The 22574-nt window shown below is 53.0% G+C and overlaps 6 protein-coding genes across 6 annotated transcripts; all 6 read left to right on the top strand.

Annotated features, from left to right (window-relative positions):
• Window positions 1–497: 497 nt before the first annotated feature.
• Window positions 498–2507, top strand: BO97DRAFT_442851 (uncharacterized protein). The gene is made up of 3 exons (XM_025698308.1): window positions 498–860; window positions 942–1138; window positions 1286–2507. Exons 1-3 carry the CDS (start codon window positions 791–793, stop codon window positions 2435–2437), a joined length of 1419 nt encoding a protein of 472 aa, XP_025552170.1. The 5' UTR covers window positions 498–790; the 3' UTR covers window positions 2438–2507.
• Window positions 2508–6209: 3702 nt separating this feature from the next.
• Window positions 6210–9167, top strand: BO97DRAFT_413925 (putative DUF221 domain protein; the record flags this gene model as incomplete). The annotated part of the gene is made up of 5 exons (XM_025696319.1): window positions 6210–6260; window positions 6333–6798; window positions 6863–7480; window positions 7538–8263; window positions 8335–9167. The coding sequence occupies 5 exons, from the start codon at window positions 6210–6212 to the stop codon at window positions 9165–9167; spliced, it is 2694 nt and encodes an 897-aa protein (XP_025552169.1).
• A 1425-nt stretch (window positions 9168–10592) lies between these two features.
• Window positions 10593–12007, top strand: BO97DRAFT_477630 (FAD-dependent oxidoreductase; the record flags this gene model as incomplete). Its single annotated transcript, XM_025700565.1, has 2 exons — window positions 10593–11561; window positions 11657–12007. 2 exons carry the CDS (start codon window positions 10593–10595, stop codon window positions 12005–12007), a joined length of 1320 nt encoding a protein of 439 aa, XP_025552168.1.
• A 1060-nt stretch (window positions 12008–13067) lies between these two features.
• BO97DRAFT_389525 (DEAD-domain-containing protein) lies at window positions 13068–15500 on the top strand. The gene is made up of 2 exons (XM_025693720.1): window positions 13068–13558; window positions 13663–15500. The coding sequence occupies exons 1-2, from the start codon at window positions 13203–13205 to the stop codon at window positions 15308–15310; spliced, it is 2004 nt and encodes a 667-aa protein (XP_025552167.1). The 5' UTR covers window positions 13068–13202; the 3' UTR covers window positions 15311–15500.
• A 1385-nt stretch (window positions 15501–16885) lies between these two features.
• arg2 (acetyl-CoA:L-glutamate N-acetyltransferase) lies at window positions 16886–19311 on the top strand. Its single transcript, XM_025692682.1, has 3 exons — window positions 16886–17048; window positions 17146–17313; window positions 17381–19311. Exons 1-3 carry the CDS (start codon window positions 16995–16997, stop codon window positions 19259–19261), a joined length of 2103 nt encoding a protein of 700 aa, XP_025552166.1. The 5' UTR covers window positions 16886–16994; the 3' UTR covers window positions 19262–19311.
• A 394-nt stretch (window positions 19312–19705) lies between these two features.
• Window positions 19706–22391, top strand: BO97DRAFT_367925 (aconitate hydratase ACO2). Its single transcript, XM_025692681.1, has 2 exons — window positions 19706–19784; window positions 19867–22391. The coding sequence occupies exons 1-2, from the start codon at window positions 19740–19742 to the stop codon at window positions 22234–22236; spliced, it is 2415 nt and encodes an 804-aa protein (XP_025552165.1). The 5' UTR covers window positions 19706–19739; the 3' UTR covers window positions 22237–22391.
• The last annotated feature ends 183 nt before the right edge of the window (window positions 22392–22574 follow it).

The following is a 22574-nucleotide window of genomic DNA, read 5'->3' as shown; positions in this document are numbered from 1 at the left end:
AACTGGGGCTAACAATGGGGTACAGTACACTACTAAGTAGAAAAGAGGCCTAGCGAGTCATTCAACGGCCCAAACCAATCCGTCTTGCGGCATCCTTCCCGTTTGGATGATTCTGAATGATAGGTAGAGCCAAAGTGGGCTTCAATCGCTCCCCCACATCCAATCATACGGGGACCTGACGGGTAAGGATTCCTTTTCCGGACCTGGTTTAATTCTTTCCGAACCAATGATTAAGACAGATACTGGTAGAATTTCCAAACTGAACTACGTAAGGTAATTGAGATTGTATGCCCAGATCATGGGTCCCTGAAGACCCGAGGACACAAGTAAGTCTAATCCAAGCATAAACTGTGCAGCAGTCTAGAGTAGGTCGTGGGGCCCTGTAAATTCTGTCTAGCTCGCCCACAGGTGAGTGCCAGTGCACTGGCCGCTTCTCTCTTCAGGCCTGCCTAGTTATTCTTCGAGCTGATTTCTCTCTCGCTTCATCCCTCCCTCCACCAACTCCTCCACCTCCTTCCCCCGCCTCTCTCCCAGCTCTGCCCATTTTCTCCAATCTCCCAAAAGAGTAGATAAGCTGGCTTTCTCCCTCCTCGTGGCCTGACAGCGGAATATACGTTTTGCTCTCAGCCTTGTGGGCAATGACCGTTTCTTCCTGGCTTCCAAGGGATCTCGTCTGTTTCGAAATGCAGGACTAACGCCCGCCTCCCCTTTCTTCTCCTCTGGCCCACTCACTTTCGGTTCTATTCTTGAGTAGCTGCTGAAGTACTGTGATATTAATACACTCTATCTAATGTCCCCTTTGGCAAGCCATTGTGAACCTGTCCTAGAGGCAACGGATCTTCCTGAAGCAGAACAACAAAGTTGGTTTTCCGATGTCTCCTCTCTCATTACTAATGTGTGTGCACGTATCTTACAAGAGCTCACCAGTCTACTCGTGCCAGAAGTGTCCGGTCATGCTCCTCGATTTCTCATTGACATGGGCCAACACAATCGCCCATCAAGACCCGAGAAAGAACCCCCCAAATATTTGTTCGTCAACGATGACTTGCCCCCTCGTGAGCGGAGGGCGCATGTAATGCGCAACCATAATCAGAAAAGAGGTCTCCAACGGACGGGTCCACGGCCACTGATTCGCAATGTGAGTCTTGCGACAATTCACATCAGCTTGCGCGCTGCACAATTCGGGGCACCATTGTGGCTCTGATGACGTTGCCGTCGTTTATCGTTTGGTTTACACTCCACTCATCATGACCCCGCATCGCGCTAACAGTTGTCCGTTCTCTAGAATCGAACCAGTCCCCCTGCACGAGCACAAACATCACCCCTCACGGATTCTATGAGGTCTCCATCGCCTGCCACGGTTCTCAATTCGTTCAAGAAAGATCCTTTTGACAGTTTGCCAGCTGTCAACTCTTTAGCCGACCAGGAGCTGGTTGATGCATGGGTGAGCAAGTTGAGCTATTGGTCGGGTCAGAATCAGTACATCAAGCTGCAGGTTTTCAACACCGCTAAGGCCCATCCAGTGTGCTTTCAAGCAGTCATTCTTGCGTATAGCGCTCGCTGGAGAGCCTCTCTATATGGTTATAAATCCAGCCCCGAAGCTGCGCAACATCTGGTTAGAGCTTCCTCGATGCTTGGAGAAACAAGAGGTCAGAGGAATGATGACATTCTAGCCATGGCCCTAGCTGGGATGTCTTTACATGAGAATCGCTTCGGTGATAGTGAACTTGCTGCCATGAAGTATGAAGACCAGGCAGTTGGAATCTTGCGCCATCGTCAGGGTCCTAGGGGAATCGCCGAAGTATTCCTGCATTATGTGCGATACCTGAAGATGCCGCCACGAGAAGCTTCACTGAGCAGTAATAAGAAACGCTTGTTGATCGACTTCCTTCGAGCTGCAGAAGACTTGAAGCTCGAACACAGCGCAGATACTTACCTATCCTCCGTTCCCCAGCGACGTACAGCATTCCAAATGTCGGGCCCGCTCTACCGCTCACTGTGTCCTGGGCCTTGGCCAACCGCGGTACCACAGAATCTGCACAAGTATGTATTGAGCCCAAGACTACCCACTCACGAAGTCAGCCGCACCGCGTGTTTGATATACATCACGATCGCGCTGAGGGAATTTCGGGATGCACATAGCAAGACGATTCAATTTCTCGCTCATCTTCATGAGCTTGTCACAGAATACAAGCTGGACAGGAATCCGGCGTTCGAGACATTCACATGGCTCCTTTTGGAGGATCGCTATAGTGCGGACTTGAGGGATGAACAAGATCGGGCGTGGCAGACGGGAGAGCTTCTGAAGATGGCTAAACAACTACCACTCAACATGCAGGTCCATTTCAGTAAAATCTTGTTTAGCTATCTCATGCTCGAGACTCCTGCTGTAGATGTCAGAAGTTTTGAAAGGGATTTATATGCTGCTGTGAGCTGAGTCTGTATCAGGCTTATACCCAGGGTTTATTATAGGTCTTTGCGGCGTTTGGGCGATTCTGGATTGTCGGGATATCATAGCTAAGCGCATCGACCAGAGTGCCACATCCATCAGCATTGATTACAGAGGTTCACCAACCATCAATCACACATCATCTCCCCCGCAGAGAAAAAGAAAAGAAAGGCCCAACGACTGATTAAAGTGCAGGGGTCAAAGCACCTAGATCGGTCGCTTATGACGTAGTGCCGAAGTCTAAGTTTCGCCTGTCAGATGATAACCCAAGGGAGGATAGTCGGATCCAGCCAGCTGGTCCATTTGCTCCAATGGTGTCTCATCTCGTATTGCCATGCATAGGGAGTGGCCGGACTCCGTCGCCCATCATAACGAATCTGTCATGGTCCTCTCATTCGCATTCGCAATAGCGCACAATATATGGATGTTTCTCAGGCCCCGCGGAAAAGCTCGGAGGAGTTGTACATACAGTACAGTAGGACAAGACACGATCCCTGCTGCAACTACCCGTCGCGGTTCCGCGTGAGACAAAATCCTTGAGCCAAAGTCAAGCATTGACCTCAAGTCGAAATTTTTAATATCCTTGGTAGTTTGTTGGTTGAGCTGTCGAATTGCGGGAAATTCCTCCTGTGGTTTTGGCGGGCTCCCGCGGGGTAGCGCTTGCCAACTAGTGTATACGGAATAGTCCGCCATTGTTTATTAGTAGATTGGGCAGGCTTGTGACCGGGATTGAGTCTTCTCGGTGATAGTACTGAGTCTACTATCGTGACGTCTCATTTATGAGTATATGTTTGCGCTTCATTGTCGCCATTCGTGCCAAGATCCCGGAGGCCGAGGATGAGATATATACAATTGTGGCACGAGGGGCTTAGGTTACAGATTGTTTCTGACCCCATCATACAAGCTTTTTTTGCCCGGGCCTTCGTGAACTGTCGCCAAGGCACACAGCGATCGTATCCCATTGGAAAGAGCGCGACTTGACGAGAGCTTGCGCGAGACACTACGACTGGTCCCGTCGTCCAGCAGAGGCCACGAAGGAACAGACTAGAACAAAGACAAGTTGCTCAAGACACTTGACTGCTCTGAGAGCCCTTTCGCTCGAAGCTTCACGTCGATGCCTACGATGAGCGTCAGCTAATTCGACATAGTTTTGGTAAACACAGCATGGCGAGGAAATGATGCACGCTAATTGAAGACCGGCAAGCGCCGCCCGTGCCTGCGAGAAATGGCATCGCTGTCAGCTCAACCTTTGGCTCTTCTGGTTACTCAAGATCTGTTACGTACCCCAGGCGACATCGGACACCTGCAGGTTGCAGATACAGCCTAGGCTAGCCCGGTCACCCTTGTCTACTCGACAAGAACGAAGACTAAAATGAAAACCGAAATCAAGATCAAGGAAAGAGGGGCAGGCAAGATAGAAGAAAACCCGAAGCTCCGCGTGACATCTGCCATGCAAAAGTTGTTAAAAATTTTCGCCACACGTCCCACTCAAACACTGTCCGTGCATTATCTAGGCGCTTTTCGGGACAAGTTTGTTGACATGGGCAGGGCATGACCAAGATGCACGGCCAAAGTAGGAAAGCTGTCTCCTTCGAAGCAGCGTACTGTGTGCGACATGAGGTCCGGCCGCGGAGCAAGGTCTAGACTGGGTCTAGATTTGGAACGATAAGATCACTGCAATCTGGCGCTGAGTTTGGGATTTGCTTTGGCTGGTTACAGCAATGTCGGAGGTTGGAGGCCCAAGCATTGAGAGCTGAAAGGGCGAGATTGAAGTTGGTAGACTATGTGCGGATTGGGTTCAAGGTTGAGTTGGTCGTCGATTGATTGATATCATTTGACACACAACACGCTCATCTAGCCTTCATAGTGGATCGAAGGAAAATTGCGAAGCCGACTGACAGTTCAAGGTTGACTTTGGATGGACACGTTGACCCTGCCAGAAGATAATGGTACGAGCACAGGACATACGTTGGTGGCAAGAAGCACCCGCCCGTCTGGAGCTCGCATTTGTTGCATGGTGGCCCGCACCTGCCCATCAAGCTTAATTCGTGGAGCTTTCCTCCTCCGATCGAGGATCACGTCGAGCCCATCTCATCTCGACTCGGATCTCTGACTGGGTGAAACAGTCGGTCTGCGTCAGGAGCACGGCACAATTGTGGCTGGGGAGCAGCTCATGGCTGGGCGGTTTCTGTTTATAACTACCGCCCCGTCCAGCCACACTCTCATACGGGCCAAAAGAAGAGACGACCTCGGAAGCTCGATTGACGACATAGTTGGTCATTTCGAGTTGACGGCGTTGAACGGACAAGTCGGGCCCTGGAAATCCGCACCTTCTGCTGTCTAGTCTAGCTTGATTCAACCTTCCAATGCTGCATTGAGTGTCAAGTCGAGTGGCTCCCAAGCCACATTAAGGATCATGGGGCGGTGCAGGTGGGGTGGGAAGAGATTCAGCTCGGGCTTGGTTGCACAGTTGCACAATGCACATGCTACTTAATCTTCCAACCATATCAAGTTTAGTTTGCATTCCGCCAGCCCAGCGATCGGAATCCTGGACCCAAAGTTGAGATGGTTTGCCACCATGGTTCCAATGCCCGTTCCCCCCCCATCTTCTCCTCTTCCCCTCTCCCTTCAATTTCCCATCTTCCCTTTCGGGTTTCTTCTTCTTGTTGCCAGCTTTGGGCCTTATCAACAACCTGATTAAACAATCTCCGAGACAGGCTAATACCACACCAGGCACGCGCTAGGGGCGATCTATTGGAAGACTGCAACAACTCTTCCACTTGGCCTCGGAATTCTTCTTCTCTGACAAGCCAGTCAGGGGACTCGGTTTGTTTGCCGTGTTCTGCAGGTGGGCAACCCGCCGTGTTGCGTGCAAACAGAGGAAGAAAGAAAAGGTTCAATCTCCAATTCGATCCGCATTTGGCAGCGCAGTTCCATCACTCGTCCACAACATTGGCTGATTTCTCAACTGTGCGCTCTTGGCTTGGGCTCATCATGACATGATGAGGGGTGGCTGAACGAGCTGAGCGTCTGGAAATATCGGCATTCGTCACTAGTTTGTGTTTGTTTGATCAGGACCGAAGTCAAAATTCCCCTTAAAAACCCCCGCGGCAGCGTCATCGACTCTTTGCGATCCATGTCTGCTTGATCGCCGGTTACGCTTCTCACTCGTTTTTGGCCACTCGGTGGAGAAAGACTATCCCAGGGCCTACTCAACCTGGTCTAGTCTGTAGCTTTACTATTTACCAAGTACGAAGTAGTAGTTAACTACTACGGTCGTCGGTCGGTGGTACCGATTTTGTTCGCAAGAAATTAAGTATCTGCTTCATCCCTGGAGCGCCAATTGGAATGCGCTGAGCTGGCTCCTAATAGCTTCCCTCGATTTTTTCTTACATTGTATCTCGAACCTCGAATGCTCAGACTCAAGCAGAGCAAAGAAGAAAATTCAGCACGAAAAAAAAGCGTGTGTTGAAGTGGCTTCCCCTATCGCTAAGCTTCGGGTTCCTTGAGTCTATTTCATTTTACTTTGTTCCCTCCTTCAAACAAATACTGACTACCGTCCCCCCTCCCACAACCTTCATTTTTCCATTTCTCTTCCCTTGCTTTCATCCCATCCCAACTTGCGATCCACCCTTTTCTGTGATCGCTTAAACTTGTCAATCGAAGAAGACCCTGTGCTAGACGGTTTCAACCCTCTGTAACCGCGGCCTTCTACTGTCGGGTGTGATTTTGCCCCACTGCGCTCTAATAGGGGGGCACCATGGCCTTAACGGATGTAGGCCTCCTAGGCCTCCGTCATTTGGGCGGGCGAGTACGTATTTTCAGACAATTGCGATACATGTGCATCTCGCATTGATAATGGACGCGGTTAACTTGCTTCCAGAGCACGGATAATCCTCAGAATGCCTCCAATTCGGCATCAGGCTTGGTCACCACCTTGGTCCCATCTTTGGTGGTGGCTGTTGCCATGGTCGCCGTCTTCGTTATTCTGCGTCGCAGCGAGCGCCGAATGTACATGCCGCGAACCTATGTCGGAGTTTTGCGACCCTCTGAACGGACACCTGCCTCGCCGACCGGACTATGGAATTGGATTCGACATATGTACCAGCTACCTGACGAATATGTTTTGCAGCACCACTCGATGGATGCCTATCTCTTACTTCGCTTCCTGAAGACCGTTTCCATGATCTGCTTCGTGGGCTGCTGCATTACGTTTCCTATTCTGTTCCCAGTCAATGGAACCGGTGGTGCTGGAAAGAAGCAGCTGGATATTCTGAGCATGTCGAACGTCTCGGAAAATAGCTACGGACGTTACTTTGCGCATTGCTTTGTCGCCTGGATTTTCATCGGTGAGCTTAGCGCGATCTTGCGCCGGACAGAGCAATCGGATCATTCTAACTCAAATTTTCCTAGGATTCGTTTTTTTCACGATTACCCGCGAAAGTCTCTTCTACATTAACCTGCGCCAGGCCTACGCTCTTTCCCCCGCCTACGCCAGTCGTCTGTCCTCGCGTACCGTGCTGTTCTCTGCCGTCACCCAAGACTATCTCGATCGCGACAAGATTCGTCGGATGTTTGGTGTCGAAAAGGTCAAAAATGTTTGGTTGACGACCGATACTAGCGAGTTGGAAGAGAAGGTTTCTGCGCGCGACGATGCGGCGATGAAGCTGGAGGGTGCCGAAACGAAACTGATCAAGTTGGCGAACGCTGCTCGTCTCAAGGCTCTGAAGAAACAAGGACATGTGGAGGATGGCCCCGTCTCTGGAGATGCTGCGGGCGATGAGACCGATGGAGAGTCGGGCTCTGTGGCAGCCCGCTGGGTTAGACCTTCGGACCGCCCTACGCACCGGCTGAAGCTGCTCATTGGCAAGAAGGTGGATACAATCAATTGGGCCAGGGCGGAGATCGAGCGTCTCACGCCCGAGATTGAGGAGCTCCAGGCTAAGCACCGCGCGGGTGATGCGAAATTGGTTTCCTCTGTATTTGTGGAGTTCTACGCTCAGGCAGATGCTCAGGCGGCCTTCCAGTCTGGTATACGCAATTTGCCCTTCTGACCTCATTCGTCCCAACGCTAATATGCATATGCAGTGGCCCACAATCTCCCCTTGCATATGGCACCTCGGTACATTGGTCTTGACCCGACACAAGTCATCTGGTCGAACTTGCGCATCAAGTGGTGGGAGCGTATCATGCGGTATTCCGCGACCATCGCTTTTGTCTGCGCTATGATCGTCTTCTGGGCTATCCCAACCGCCGTCGTCGGTTCAATTTCCAACATCAACTTCCTCACGGACAAGGTTCATTTCCTGCGTTTCATCAATGATGTCCCGAGCTGGATTAAGGGTGTCATCACCTCTCTGTTGCCTACCGTCTTGATGTCCATCCTCATGGCGCTCGTTCCCATCATACTTCGCCTGATGGCCAAGCTCGGTGGTGCTCCCAGCTTGGCTGCCGTCGAGTTGACCACCCAGAACTTCTATTTCGCGTTCCAGGTCGTGCAGGTGTTCCTGGTGGTCACCCTCGCGTCATCTGCCTCAGCTGTTGTCACCAAGATTATCGATAAGCCCACTAGCGCTGCATCCCTGTTGGCGAACAACATCCCGACCGCATCCAACTTTTACATCTCATACATCATTTTGCAGGGTCTGTCCTTCAGCGCCGGTGCACTGTTGCAGATCTCGGGCTTGATTGTTGGTAAGATCCTTGGCAGGCTCTTGGATAACACCCCCCGGAAGATGTACAAGCGCTGGTCTTCTTTGTCTGGATTGGGCTGGGGAACTGTGTACCCTGTTTTCACTCTGTTGTCGGTCATCGGTAAGAATTTCCTTCCTTTTCACGGTTGCCCGTCGACAGCACTTTTTGACTAATGCGTGGCTACTCAATAGCTATCATTTACTCTTGCATTGCACCTCTTGTTCTCGGCTTTGCGAGCATTGGTCTTTACCTCTTCTACTTTGCCTACCGGTACAACATGCTGTTTGTTTCGAATGCCGACATCGACACGCAAGGAAAATGCTTCTACCGGGCGTTGCAGCAACTCACGGTTGGCTGCTACATCCTCATCGTTTGCTTGATTGGGCTCTTTGCCATCGGTACTGCTGCGAACCAAATTGCTCTTGGCCCCTTGATCCTCATGATTATCTTGCTTGTTTTCACTGTCCTGTACCATGTCTCTCTCAACAGTGCCTTGGCGCCTCTCATCCAGTACCTGCCCAAGAACCTTGAGGCGGAAGGAGAGTCTCTTCTTGCGCATGAGGCCAGGTTGAGCTCTTCTCATGAACCATACGATGACAAAGCTCTTGCTGGCAGCTCTGCAGATGCCGGTCGGAACAGCAGTGTGGCCAACGTCGATTCCGCGGAGAAGGGCTTGACTTCCCCGGCTACGGAAGAGCCCAAGACCAATTTCTTGATGCGCTATCTTCGACCCGACAAGTACAGTGGCTACGCGCAGCTGCGTCGTCTGGTTCCGACCAACGAGACTACCAGCTATGATCCGATAGTTGAAGAAACTGCCTACTTCCATCCCTCGATCAAGGCCCAACCCCCTCTTCTCTGGGTTCCTCGTGATGAGATGGGTGTCAGTCGCCAGGAGGTCAGACACACCTCGAAAGTCATTGAGATCACTGACGAAGATGCTTGGCTGGATGAGAAGAACCACATTCAATGGAACGCGGAGAAGGGCACACCTCCTGTCTACACGGAGAAGATCTACTACTAGTGTAAAAAAGATCTTGCGCTGCGTGGCAGAGATCGCCCCCCACAACTTTGTGATAGAGGACCACCACCATTTCGGCGAGGTGGTGGAACCAAGTTGTCCTAATAATTGATACCCACGGACCCGGTGAAATAATGGGCTCCAGAACCCCATTTGTGATACCCGCGATATATGGTTTGAACAATGGTAATATTAACGAGTTGTGAGTGACCTATGCTTCCACGCGGAATGGGATTTGAGATGACATGATGATTTCGGCAAGGTTGTAACTTGCCTACTACCATGATGTTTATCTCCGATTTCTGGGAGTTGAGGAAAGAAACAGTTCCTCTTGCATGTACCTACAAGAGCCTCGGGCTCGAGCATTCGTTCAGTCAATCGCAGATTTTTCTTATTCTTTTTAGTATTGATTATGGCATGTGTTCGCAGATGGTTGCAATTTTTTTTGGTTTATTCTGGTTATGTAGCAGAAACCGAAGAAGCTTTCTGTTCCGCAAGCCATGGACATTCCCACAGTGGGGGGATTACGGCCAGTGGAAGACCGGTCGCCCTTACTGAGATCTTGCGAACCTTGGAACCCAAGCACTCCACCGGTTCCTGCCCCTGCGCTGGGAAGGTTCTTCTTGATCCAGCCCCGACCCCCGAGTCGGATCCCAGCCTTTTTCTGCAAGCTCGGTAGCGTGGCACTGGATCATGGATGGAAATGCCGTGAAGAACTGGAACCAATTAGGAATGCCCACCGAGCTTATGCTTTTCTACACCAATCGGGAGGATTTCCCGACCCGTGATCGGATCCGGTTCGGTCTTCCTGCAACCCATCCTTGCCTGTGATTGGTTCTGGAGACACGTCTTCGGCCGGCAGCGGAGACCGTATGGGTACCTCAGGTATCCATTATCGCAGGCGCTTGCGACCGTTATTAGGGGCCGGGAACGGTTGGCTGCAAGTTGACCAGGGTCTAGCCAGACTATTCGTTCGCTTCTTCACTGTGCCAATTTTTTTTCTCCTTTTCTGCCTTGTTTCGGTTATGATTTCAAGTTTCCAAGTTCCAGGTGTCAGATTGCTAACTCCCGAGACGGAGGATCAACTCAAATCTCCCCTCCTCGATCGTGGCTGGCGTCAGTGCGTGCCCTTATCGATATCGGGGTCATTCCATCGGATCAAGAAATAGCAACAATTACATCGACCGTGGAGATCCCCCCCTTGCCCCCACGATCTCCGCGTGCGAAAGATGGACTGAGCGTCATCCTCGTCATCGGTCAAATCCCTGTTTTTACACTTGTATCCCCTGGAAGCACTTGGTCTTACACAGGCGCAGGGGTCTAATCGCTAGGTCCAGTTGTCCTGTACATCCATCCCCCTCTTCCGGTCATAAAACACTGCGTTGCTAGTGAAGCCTACCAAGACATTTTCACTTGCCGTCAGTAAGAATGCCTCGGAATATCCTCATTGTGGGCGCTGGCATTGCTGGTCTCGCTTGCGCCATATCGCTTTCGAGGGAGCTGGGCTCCTCGAATCCCGATCTAAAGATCTCCGTGTTCGAGGGGGCATCTGGTCCTTCCGCCTCAGGAGGCGCCATCAGTTTGACTCCCATTGCACAGAACTACCTACATCAGCTGGGGGTCTTGTCGGAGCTGAACCGGATGGGTAACGATGCGGGAATTGAAGTCGATATCATTGAGTTGTTTTCACTACGGTCTGGCCGTCGATTAGGTCCCCTCCGGTTCACCGACGAGAATGGCCGTGGATATGGGGGCTACAAGGGCCGTCGAGTGATGCGCAGTGCGCTGTCGCGTGCTATGCTGGCCGTCATCCGTGACCTTCCGAATGTGACGGTCGCCTATAATGCGAAAATGGTGGGCGGTAGTACCACTGATGATAGCGTGACCCTGAAGTTTGAAGACGGTTCGGTGACCACTGGCGACCTAGTCCTGGGCTGCGACGGGGTGCATTCCGTCACACGGACGCAGATCGTCGATCCCGGCAATCGATCGGAGTATACAGGAATTTCCTTCATCCAGAGTATCGCTGATGCGCAGGAGTTCACATTGCCAATGCACTTTGACCAATCCGCCGTGCATTTTACCCGGCATAGCTCGTTGCTCACCAGCTACTGCGACCCGGATCGACAGAAGATCTTCGCGGCCGCCATCCTCCGCGTCAACGAGCATCTGATTGAACGGTATCAGGCTGCTTCGGCCAACCCCCAGTCTGAGGCGAGCATGAAGATGTCCATCCGATACTTGGTCCGCACGCAATTCGGCAAGTCCACCCTACCTAGTATTCGGGAACTAGTCGATCGCATCGAAGATTGGGCGCTGTATCCTGTCTATCAAGTACGACAGCGTGGGAAATGGTATACGGGGCGGGTCCTTCTGTTAGGGGATGCTGCGCATGCGGTATGTCATTTCGCTCCCCCTCCCTTGCCTCTATGTACCCTCTCAACCCGAACGCTGAACCCCTCGCTCTTCCCCTCGCGGGAGAGTGGATGTAGATGCCTCCTCGTGACGAATCTGCCGCGTATGCCATCGAAGACGCCCTCATTTTTACCCAGATCCTCGCTCAGCACCGCGATGACAACTGCGCCTTGCCGACCCTGTTCCAGGAATACGAGGCTGCTCGAAGAGTCCTTGTGAACAAGGCCTTCGACGCCTCACGCAGACTGTGGCAGAGTGACCTTGACAAGGGGCTGTTTCCAGGCCATGTACGGGAACTTATGTCGCCTGTGCATGTCTCCACGGCGACTTCCTCGGCGCCGCGCGGGACTGCGGCAACTCACGAGAGTTTCTCGGATTTGTCGGTATACTCGCTAACAAGGGAGTTTCAAGGCGAGATCGAGTCCTAAGAGCAGTTACCAGCCGGTGCAGTGGTTTTCACCATCACGTGGAAGCTGATGAATGGCGTCCTTGGTTTACTGCCCGTGGTACCTGCGATTGCTGGGCCTCTGGGTCGATTTCAAGGGAATCACGGAGTTGCTTTAGAAGGACCAGTGTTGAGTACACATCTTAATGGATTACAGATCAGGCGTACCCTCTGATATTAGCGAATACTACATACATGGCCTTGAATACAAAGGAGCTTGCCTACAATAAAGACCCCACAGAAAGAGTATTTAGACTGAAGGCGAGAAAGTCTTTGCCAGTTACTCCAATGCCTCGAACATTGGGATAGGTTGACCAGGTCTCCTTTGAAGCATACGAGATATTCCTAAGCACCAACCTCCCACTCCCCGTCTACGACATGAGCTTCTAAACGTGCAAACATGTTCCCAAGTTATAGAAAATGCAACCCCGGTGAACTCTCTTACTCATGCCAACCTCAATTTTATCGATCAATGTCGAGTTAGACCGCAACGATTCGAAATTACAGTCTAATGCAGTCAACGGCCTGCTCAGATGGGTATCATGATCTGGCTGTGGTCTACCTGCCTTATGAGGTCGAACGGTCAGTAATCTATATACAAATAAGCACAGTAGGCCAGTCATATTGTCTAGAGGCCTCCATTGGGCCAACATGACTACTTTCATGTTACTTTCAAGATTTGCCTATTCGTACGCTCTGCAACCGCAGCTGGGGCATGCTCGTGTAAGGTGCGAGATAAGAAGAAAAGAGAAAGCCATATGAAGCTGTGAAAGTTTTCAAGGACATTTTCCTACAACTATTATCGACTAGCATGATTTATACCTGTGATAGACCTACTTCAAGGTAATGTTTATTTTATACATATACAAGCCGGGCCTTGCGGGGAACCCCGGGCCCGAAGTAGAGATTCCCAATCGGGATGTCTCGGACTTATCTATCACGTGATAGCATGGCTCCTGGAGTGGCGTTACCGCCCGGGCGTCCGAGATTTTTCTGCCGCCAGTTTTTCTTATCCCGACAGGAAGATTTGTTGATCTTCTCATCCGCCCCCTTCTGCAGCTATCGCTCTGCATCCTTTTCTCCCTTTTCCTCCTTCCTTTCCCTCTCTTTCATCGATTGTGAATCGAGTTCCTGTATTCTCATCATCTCTACTCCATCCTTATCCTCCTCCTTTCATCATGTTGGGCGCTTTCCGCAGGGCCGGTGTGTCCCATGCGCTGCGAGCATCTCGGGCTCTTGCCGTTAAGACGACTTCGCAGCGCGCTCCGTGGGCTATTTCCACTGCTACTCCCATCTCGCAGACTCTCCGGTCCTCTTTCCACACCTCGCCTGTCCGTTTCTCGGTTGCTGCTGCTGCGCAGGAGGCCGAGAATGCGGCCACTCCGACCCAATCTGAGGAGTTGACCAACTTCTCTCAGTTGCAGGGCAAGATTGATCCCAAGTTCATCGACAACATCACGAGGAAGATGAAGATCACTACTATGACAGATGTGCAGAGTAGGACGATTGCTGACACTCTTGATGGATCTGACTGGTTAGTTGACTCTCGGGCTTTGCGTTCTGCTTCGATAAAACTTTTCGTTTTTTTTTTTTGCCTGCCTATCATGAATGAGACTGACCTTGATTTCTTTCTATTAGTCTTGGACAAGCAAAGACTGGAACAGGAAAAACCCTAGCTTTCTTGGTTCCTGTCGTTGAAAGAGTGCTTAGAGGGTTGCCAAAGTCGCGCCGCGAGAAACAGATGATGCGCGCGGACGACGTTCGCGCCATCATCATCTCGCCTACCCGAGAGCTGGCTGAACAGATTGCCACCGAGGCAAGACGCCTCGTGGAAGGGACGGGCGTGGAGGTGCAGACTGCCGTTGGAGGAACACAGAAGCTTTTGCACATGAGGAAATGCCAGACCGAAGGCTGCCACATCCTCGTTGGTACCCCAGGCCGTCTTTATGACGTCCTGTCCAACGCATACACCCGCATCAATGCTCCTAGGCTGTCTGCTTTCGTGCTGGATGAATGTGATCGTCTTTTGGATGAAGGTTTCTCTCAAGATATCCAGCAAATCGCGAACTTGCTGCCTGATCCCACCAAGGTCGACCGCCAGACCCTGATGTTCTCCGCCACCATGACTCGTGACGTGATGCGCTTGGTTCGGATGATGATGAAGCCTGGTTTCAAGAATGTTAAGACCATCGACGAGAATGAAACCCCTACTCACATGGCTGTCCCTCAGAGAACTGTTATCATGAACGGCTACGAGAATGCTTTCGCCTCTGTCCTCGAGATGGTCAAGAACTATCGGGAGAACTACATGGCGAAGCGTAACGAGGACCCGGACCTTCGTCCTTTCAAGGCCATCGTTTACCTGAACACCACAAAAATGACTTCTTTGGCCGCTCACGTCTTCGAGGGCCTGCTCAACGACCCGTCCGACGTTCGCAGTGGACATCCCTTGGGTAACATGCCTTTGTTGGAGATTCATGGCCAATTGACCCAGGCTCAAAGAACTCGCACCTCGCAAGACTTCCGCGCTTTCAAGGAGGCTATCCTCTTTTCTTCTGATGTCACCGCTCGTGGTATGGATTACCCTGATGTGACTCATGTCATCCAGATTGGTACTCCCCGCGACCGCGAAACCTATATCCATCGTCTGGGACGGACAGCCCGTGCCAACAAGAAGGGTGAAGGATGGCTTTTCCTCCACAAGGATGAGAAGGCGCATGCACAAAGACAACTGGCCGGTCTCCCGCTCAAGATTGACAGATCTATCGAATCGTCCACCAAGGATCTTGAAACCGAAGAACTTAACGAGTACCTCAATCAGGTCAAGAAAGCTGCCGAAATTGTCCCCACTTACCTCAAGGAGGAGGCCGTGTCGACCTTCAGAAGCCACCTTGAGGGTGCTTTGGGCAGAGGCGCTCCAGTGGCCCTCAAGAACTTCGCAACCCTCGGCCTCGGTCTTCAAACTGGACCCGGCACGAGCCGCAACTTCAACTACGCTGACAGAGGCAGAGGCCGCCCACTCGACCCTCGCGATCGGAGTGGTGGTGACCGTGGTGGCTTCGGCTCTCGCGGTGGCGACCGTGGTGGCTTTGGATCTCGTGGCGGCGACCGTGGTGGCTTTGGATCTCGTGGTGGCGACCGTGGTGGCTTTGGATCTCGCGGTGGTGACCGTGGTGGCTTTGGATCTCGCGGCGGCGACCGTGGTGGCTTTGGATCTCGTGGCGGCGACCGTGGTGGCTATGGATCTCGCGGCGGTGACCGCGGAGGCTATGAGTCTCGTTACTAATAGCCCCTGGCTCAATTTGTGGTCAACAAATTTTTTGACGCTACCTGCACGACACCTTTTGCAATGTTGCCCAAGTCAAGGAGTTATTTTTTTTTTCAGGGGGTTTACTAAAATGCTTTGACTATTGACATGTAACTCTACTCTAGATACCAGATGACATAATATTCTTGTACAATACAGTTTGTCCATTGCTCTATCTTTCCGTAACGCTCGTCTGTAAACTGTCAAATTTATGCGATGTGTCCGACTTTGGCCTGCAGGCCAACTGGGGCCTGTCCCTTCTGATGTGCAACAAGTAGCTAAATAAGTAGACGAAAGTTAGTCCGTGGGGACAGGTCGCCTTGCCTTCACTAGGTAGCTTCTGGTGTGGATCGCTGCTTGGTGGGCTGTGATAGGATCATTGCCATGTCAACAGTTTGTCGCCAATTCACATACCTACCGATAGTCATCTTCGAGTTACACAACGCACGGCCAAGGAAGCGACACCTGGCTCGGTTACAACCTCGTTCATCACGCAAACAGCAGCAAGAGAGGAAGTACAGCACATTTATACTATGTATGCATTGATGCACCTTGCTATGTAAAATCCCCTGTTCCATTCCGCATTCATCGCAACCAACAGGAAAAGAAGAGAAATGGGTCCGTTGGTTCACGCTAGACTTCAGCTCTTCCATACGTACTGAAGAACAGCTCCCGACTTCCGACCTCCGACTCGACGCGACTCGACTTCCGGTGTCTCTTTGGGGTGCAATGTCCTCAGGTGGACTTTGACTCCTTACCCATGTTGAAATTGATCTACCTATGAGCTCTACCGATGGATGCTCCCGCCATCAAAAGTACGACTGTTCATGCAGTAGACATTCCACGCTGTTTCGCAGTCGACTTGTAAACTTAGTGTCAAGTTCCAAATTGTCGATCTCAGGGATTACGACGTGGTGCCAGTGTAACTACCAGCATCGTCAGCCTTACAGCCTTTTGTTGGCACTGCTAGAAACTGTCGGACGTGATTTATTGATCTGCTATCTGGCGTTGAGTCCAGTTCATTCTTCAGCGACGGAAAGGTCTTCTGCCGAACCGGAAATAGGGCCTATGGAGTGGAAAGTGGAGACTGATGGATCATGGATGTGGTCGGACTTTTTCCATCTGGTCTCCCTGCACCATCAGTGATGCCCGAGTTGAGATGGCTCATGCAGGACCAAGTGGTGGTGCAGGGGTGGGCGAATCCATTCGCTGGGATGCCGTTCCTTTCGAGATCTTCTTCTGCCCTCTTGGATTTCTGAGGAAAACGACGGACTGTTTCCAATGAGGCCGAGTCTCTCACTCCCCTAGAAGACGAGGAAGATTGAGGATAGATGGCAATCAAGATAACAGCATTAAACCGGAGTCCTGATTCCTGAACTGGCCCCAGGCTCCACCGATGGGGTTTCTTGCCCTTATCTAGATTAATTTTGTCTCGGAGCCGATCTGGTCCGACAACGGACGATGCGTCATAATTTTATTTGCACAGCTGCTCCGACCGGCCCCAATTGAAGGAAAGCTCCCCGCGTTGACTTGCGCAAATCCCTCACCACCGAGGTTTCTTTTCTTTCCTCGCTTCCCCCCCACCTTTCGTTCAAAAAGAGACAGAACCTTCTATGTATTCTCGTCTGGGATGTGTGCTGTGGTTATCTGCCAGGAATGAAACATGAGCTCTAGGACTTTGACGGGACTCAGGACTGCAAAGTCCTCGCGACTCAAGGTATGCCGGTGTGCTCCGCCGAACAATGACTGACTCAGAGGGGGTTATGACTCTATTTGGGTGCATGACGGGCTGACAACACCCTCACTGCACACAGCAAAACAATGCTTCGCTAAACACAAGCCAGCCAGCCTGGTGTCCCTCGTCACGACGGAATGTCTCATCTACCCCTGATCGCCGAGTGCAGCAGAGCGCCGAATTCTCGTCCAGCAGTCGGAGCTATGAGCGACTGGGCCGTCGCGCCAAGGAGAAGTTGCTGGATCGGGTATGATAATTCCCCCCTCATCCGGGGGAAGCGACCTAGTTGCAACCAAAGAAACTAACAGGTCTAGGAATTCTTTTTCACGCTCTTGAATTCCGCGTCCACGAAGCGAGAAGCAAAGTCCTATCTAGCTCGTCTCAAGGCCCAGCAGAAATCGAACGCAAATCAGGCAGCGCAAAAGCCCCTCGTGACGGAAGAAGTCAAGATTCCTTCTACGGCGATACCCTCACCATCCGGCGTCAATCTGGGCTCGTTCTACGGCGCCTCCAGGTCGGTCTACGAGACCCCGGTGTTTATGCACGATACCACCCCTACTCGCCCACCACAGACCATTACCGAGCGCCTTCATCTGGCGTTGATCAAGATCACCACCCCGCAACTGCTGGATGATTATACCATCAATGGCGTGGCGAAAACACTGTCCCAGCTAAATCGCCTGGGCATGGCTTGTTGTGTGGTGGTTGACCCAGGCACGGGCGAGGACCTTAATGCGCTGCGGAAGACCGCTGGGGAGCAGGCGGACCGGCTGTCGCTCGCGGTCAACGCGCAGCCGGATTCGAAATCTGCCCACATTGACTCGGTGCTGTCTATCTCAACGACGAAGCCGCCAACCTTAAGAGTCGCCTCGCGCAAAGCGCTGCTGGGCCCGTTGCGGGACGGTCAGATCGTGGTTGTGGCTCCCGTCGCGTACACGGAGGATGTTCCCCGAGCTGTCACTGTCACGGGCAAGGATGCCATTCTTGCGCTGACGAAGGAGCTCGCAGGGCTGGCGACAGCGCCTGATCCGGACGAGGACCCCATACTCACCGCACAGCGGATCAGGGACCTGCAGGCGGAAGTTTCTCTGGATCGGGTGATCCTTCTTGATCCTCTGGGGGGTATTCCTGCTCTCAGTGGGCCCCAGTCGTCCCATGTCTTCATCAACATGGAGCAAGAGTTTGGTGACATCCAACAAGAATTGCGTCAGGCCCAACAATCCGCATTATCGGCAGAGAAAACCCCTTCTCCCGAACCATCCTTACCCCTTACGATTCCAGTTTTGGAAGCGAGTGCTATAGATGGCCATCTTGAGAACTTGCGACTAAGCCAGGCTGCGCTCGCGTTGCTGCCATCCGCTTCTTCTGGAATTATTACCTCTCCTCTCGAAGTCGCAAATTCAGCCCAAGCCTCCCATAGTCTTGCCCCGGACCTCTCTGCGGTGGGAACCCGACGGCAGCGGAATCCTTTGATCCACAACTTACTCACCGACAAACCCTTACTTTCCTCCTCTCTGCCTCTGAGCCGGCGCGCAGCCTTGAACGGCCGGCCGACCTCTCTTACTGCCCCCGTACTGCATACCACCTTCGTCAAGCGAGGCATGCCGCTGACTCTGATCCCGAATCCGCGCGTCCAGGTATGGACCGCACAAAACCGGCCACGACTAGGGCTGGATGACCCGTGCATCGACCTTCCGCGGCTGGTGCATCTGATCGAAGACTCCTTCAACCGCAAGCTCGACGTACAGGACTATCTCAACCGTGTCAATGGCCGTTTGGCTGGGCTCATCATTGCCGGGGAATATGAAGGCGGAGCTATCTTGACATGGGAGTTACCGCCAGGGGTGGAGGATGACGGCAGCGAGGCGAGTCAGGCGCGCATGGTTCCCTACCTGGACAAGTTTGCCGTCCTAAAACGGAGTCAAGGTGCGGGAGGTGTTGCGGATATTGTGTTCAATGCGATGGTGCGGTCCTGTTTCCCCAACGGCGTGTGCTGGCGCAGCCGCAAGGACAACCCGGTGAACAAGTGGTACTTCGAGCGCTCGCAGGGAACCTGGAAATTGAATGATACCAACTGGACGATGTTCTGGACCACGCCTGGATTGACAGAAGATACACAGCGATTCCAGGATTACGAGGGCGTGTGTCGCGGTATCCAGCCGAGTTGGGCGGACGACATTGGGGTGGTTGACTGATTGCCAACTGCCTATTTCATTTGCCCTGTGTGTATAGACCTACTAGATGCTACTTCCAACTATGGAGTTTATAAAACCGGTTTTCAGGATTTCACCGACTTTTACCTGCAAGTACAGTATGAAAGTAAGAGTAAGTCTGTCCGTCTGTTCTGTGTGGAGAAAGAAAGCTAACGCGTAGACTCATGGTATTGTAGTTACCCTCCGATACACAGGGGGCTGCATGACTCAGAGGCTGGCCGCCTTCAGGAATCCTCCATCTCGCCTCAATGCGGCAAAATGACAAAACAGCTCCGGTATCGTAACAGTTTTAAGTTGATCTCCCGGCATCGGCGGTGTGGCGAGCCAATCAGGGCGAAGATAATCAATTGGCGACTAAAGGTCGAGAATAAGAATGACTCCCTCGCCTCAACTGTTTATCTACCATTCTTTTTCTCCTTCTCTGCGCAATTGTTCTTCACAGTATTCTCCTGCAAGAACAATGGTGCGACAGCTTGTTTGGCAGCGGGCTTCCGCCTCTCAGAGGGTATGTGGTGTGCTCCTGAAGCCTCATAGTCCTGCAACCCGCAGTAGATGGGAAACTGACCTACTCTCTCTCCACTTTCCAGTTGGCCCCGAAGTGCCTCTCCCCGCAAAGGTTATTCGCTCGCCGTGGTCTGGCCACCGAGGCCTCTTCGACCCCTGCCTCCTCGCGCATGCCCCCCTACCCCAAGATCGTGCGCAACTTGGAACAAGTCCGTCGGGTTCTGGGTTCTTCGCGATCGCTCACCTTGGCCGAGAAGATCCTCTACGCCCACTTGGACAACCCCGAGGAGTCGCTGTTGACCGGCACCAACAATGGACGGGACGTCCGTGGCAAGGCCAACTTGAAGTTGAAGCCGGACCGCGTGGCGATGCAGGACGCCTCTGCCCAGATGGCTCTGCTGCAGTTCATGTCCTGCGGCTTGCCCTCGACCGCCGTCCCGGCCAGTATCCACTGCGACCACATGATCGTGGGTGAACGCGGTGCGGACGTTGATCTGCCCGCCTCGATCCAAGGCAACAGCGAGGTCTTCGACTTTCTGGAGAGCGCCGCCAAGCGGTATGGTATTGAGTTCTGGCCTCCCGGTGCCGGTATTATCCACCAGAGCGTGCTCGAGAACTACTCAGCTCCCGGTCTCATGATGCTGGGTACGGACAGTCACACCCCCAACGCGGGTGGTCTGGGTGCCATTGCCATTGGTGTTGGTGGTGCGGATGCCGTTGATGCTTTGGTCGATGCACCCTGGGAGCTGAAGGCGCCTCGCATCCTCGGTGTGCGTTTGGAGGGCAAGCTGAACGGCTGGGCCTCCCCCAAGGACGTGATTCTCCACTTGGCTGGTAAGCTCACCGTCCGTGGCGGAACTGGGTTCATCATCGAGTACCACGGCCCCGGTGTCGAGACGCTGAGCTGCACGGGCATGGCTACCATCTGTAACATGGGTGCTGAGGTTGGCGCGACGACCTCCGTCTTCCCCTTCTCCCCCAACCACATTCCCTACCTCCAGGCTACTCACCGTGGTGATGTGGCTAAGGCAGCGGCTGAGATCGCCGCCTCTGGACCCCACAACCTCCTCCGCGCCGACAACGGCTCGCAGTACGACCAGTTGATCACCATCGATCTGTCGACCCTGGAGCCTCACATCAATGGTCCCTTCACCCCTGATCTCTCGGTGCCTGTGTCGGCCTTCGCTGAGACTGTACGTGAGAAGAGCTGGCCTGAGACGCTGGGTGCTGGTCTGATTGGTAGCTGCACTAACAGCTCCTACGAGGACATGACCCGCGCGGAGCACCTGGTTAAGCAGGCCACCGCTGCCGGCCTCAAGCCCAAGGCTGACTTTTTCATCACTCCCGGCAGTGAGCAGATTCGGGCTACCCTGGACCGTGATCAGACGCTGTCGACCTTCTCGCAGGCGGGAGGTACCGTGCTGGCCAACGCGTGCGGCCCCTGTATCGGCCAGTGGAAGCGCACAGACGGTGTCCCCAAGGGTGAAGATAACGCCATCCTAACCTCCTACAACCGCAACTTCCCCGGCCGTAATGACGGCAACCGTCGGACGATGAACTTCCTGGCCTCTCCCGAGCTGGTCACTGCCATGGTCTACTCCGGCAGCACGACCTTCAACCCCATGAAGGATAGCATCAAGACCCCCAGCGGCGAGGAGTTCCGCTTCCAGCCCCCTACCGGTCAGGCTCTTCCCGGCCAGGGTTTCGCCGACGGTAACCCCAACTTCCAGCCCACGGCCGCTGTGCCCGACGCTTCCTGCGAGGTGATCGTCTCCCCGACCTCTGATCGCCTGGCGCTGCTCGAGCCCTTTGCCCCCTTCCCCAAGGGCGAGCTCTCCAGCCTGAAGGTCCTCTACAAGGTCAAGGGCCAGTGCACCACCGACACCATCTCCGCGGCCGGCCCGTGGTTGAAGTACAAGGGTCACTTGCCCAACATCTCCGCCAACACCCTGATCGGCGCCGTCAACGCCGCCACCGGCGAGACCAACGTGGCCTATGACGAGGCCGGCAAGCAGTACTCGATCCCTGACCTGGCTGCCCACTGGAAGGCCCAGGGTACCGAGTGGCTGGTCGTCGCCGAGGAGAACTACGGTGAAGGTAGCGCCCGCGAGCACGCCGCCCTGCAGCCGCGCTACCTGGGTGGCCGCATCATCGTGTCCAAGAGCTTCGCCCGTATTCACGAGACCAATCTCAAGAAGCAGGGTGTCGTTCCCTTGACCTTCGCCAACCCCGCCGACTACGACAGGATCGATGCCTGCGACCAGGTCGCCACCGAGGGTCTCTACGATGTCCTCCAGGCCGGTGGTCAGGGCTCCATCCAGCTACACGTCACCAAGCGCTCCGGTGAGCAGCTGGTCATTCCCGTCCGCCACACGCTCAGCCCTGACCAGTGCGGGTTCATTCTGGCTGGTAGTGCGTTGAACCTATTGGCGCAGCGGGCCAACAAGCAATGAATAGTTAATTTGTGATCTGTTGATGATAGAGGTTTGGCTATGTTGTTTGTTATGTTTGGCTGTTAATATGTACATATATATCCATGGGGATTTGTGTTTCTGGGGGCTGTTTTGAATATGTTCATTGTACGGGCAAAATTCGGGCAAAAAGCGGGTTAGATTTGAATTTATGATGGAACTATGGTTCTTATGGTTGTGCTTTTGTAGGATAGAATAGTTGATCTAGCTGGGATGCTTGAATGTGATTCTTGAATGTTGTGTTCGAGATTCCTTTTGGGTACTTGTATGGTATGCCTTCTCATAGACGATAAGATGATCGCTCTATCGATAACGTGGAT

The sequence above is a fragment of the Aspergillus homomorphus genome (assembly GCF_003184865.1).
Source record: "Aspergillus homomorphus CBS 101889 unplaced genomic scaffold BO97scaffold_15, whole genome shotgun sequence".
In the NCBI taxonomy this organism is placed as follows: domain Eukaryota; kingdom Fungi; phylum Ascomycota; class Eurotiomycetes; order Eurotiales; family Aspergillaceae; genus Aspergillus; species Aspergillus homomorphus.
This window is presented reverse-complemented; position numbering and strand designations above follow the sequence as displayed.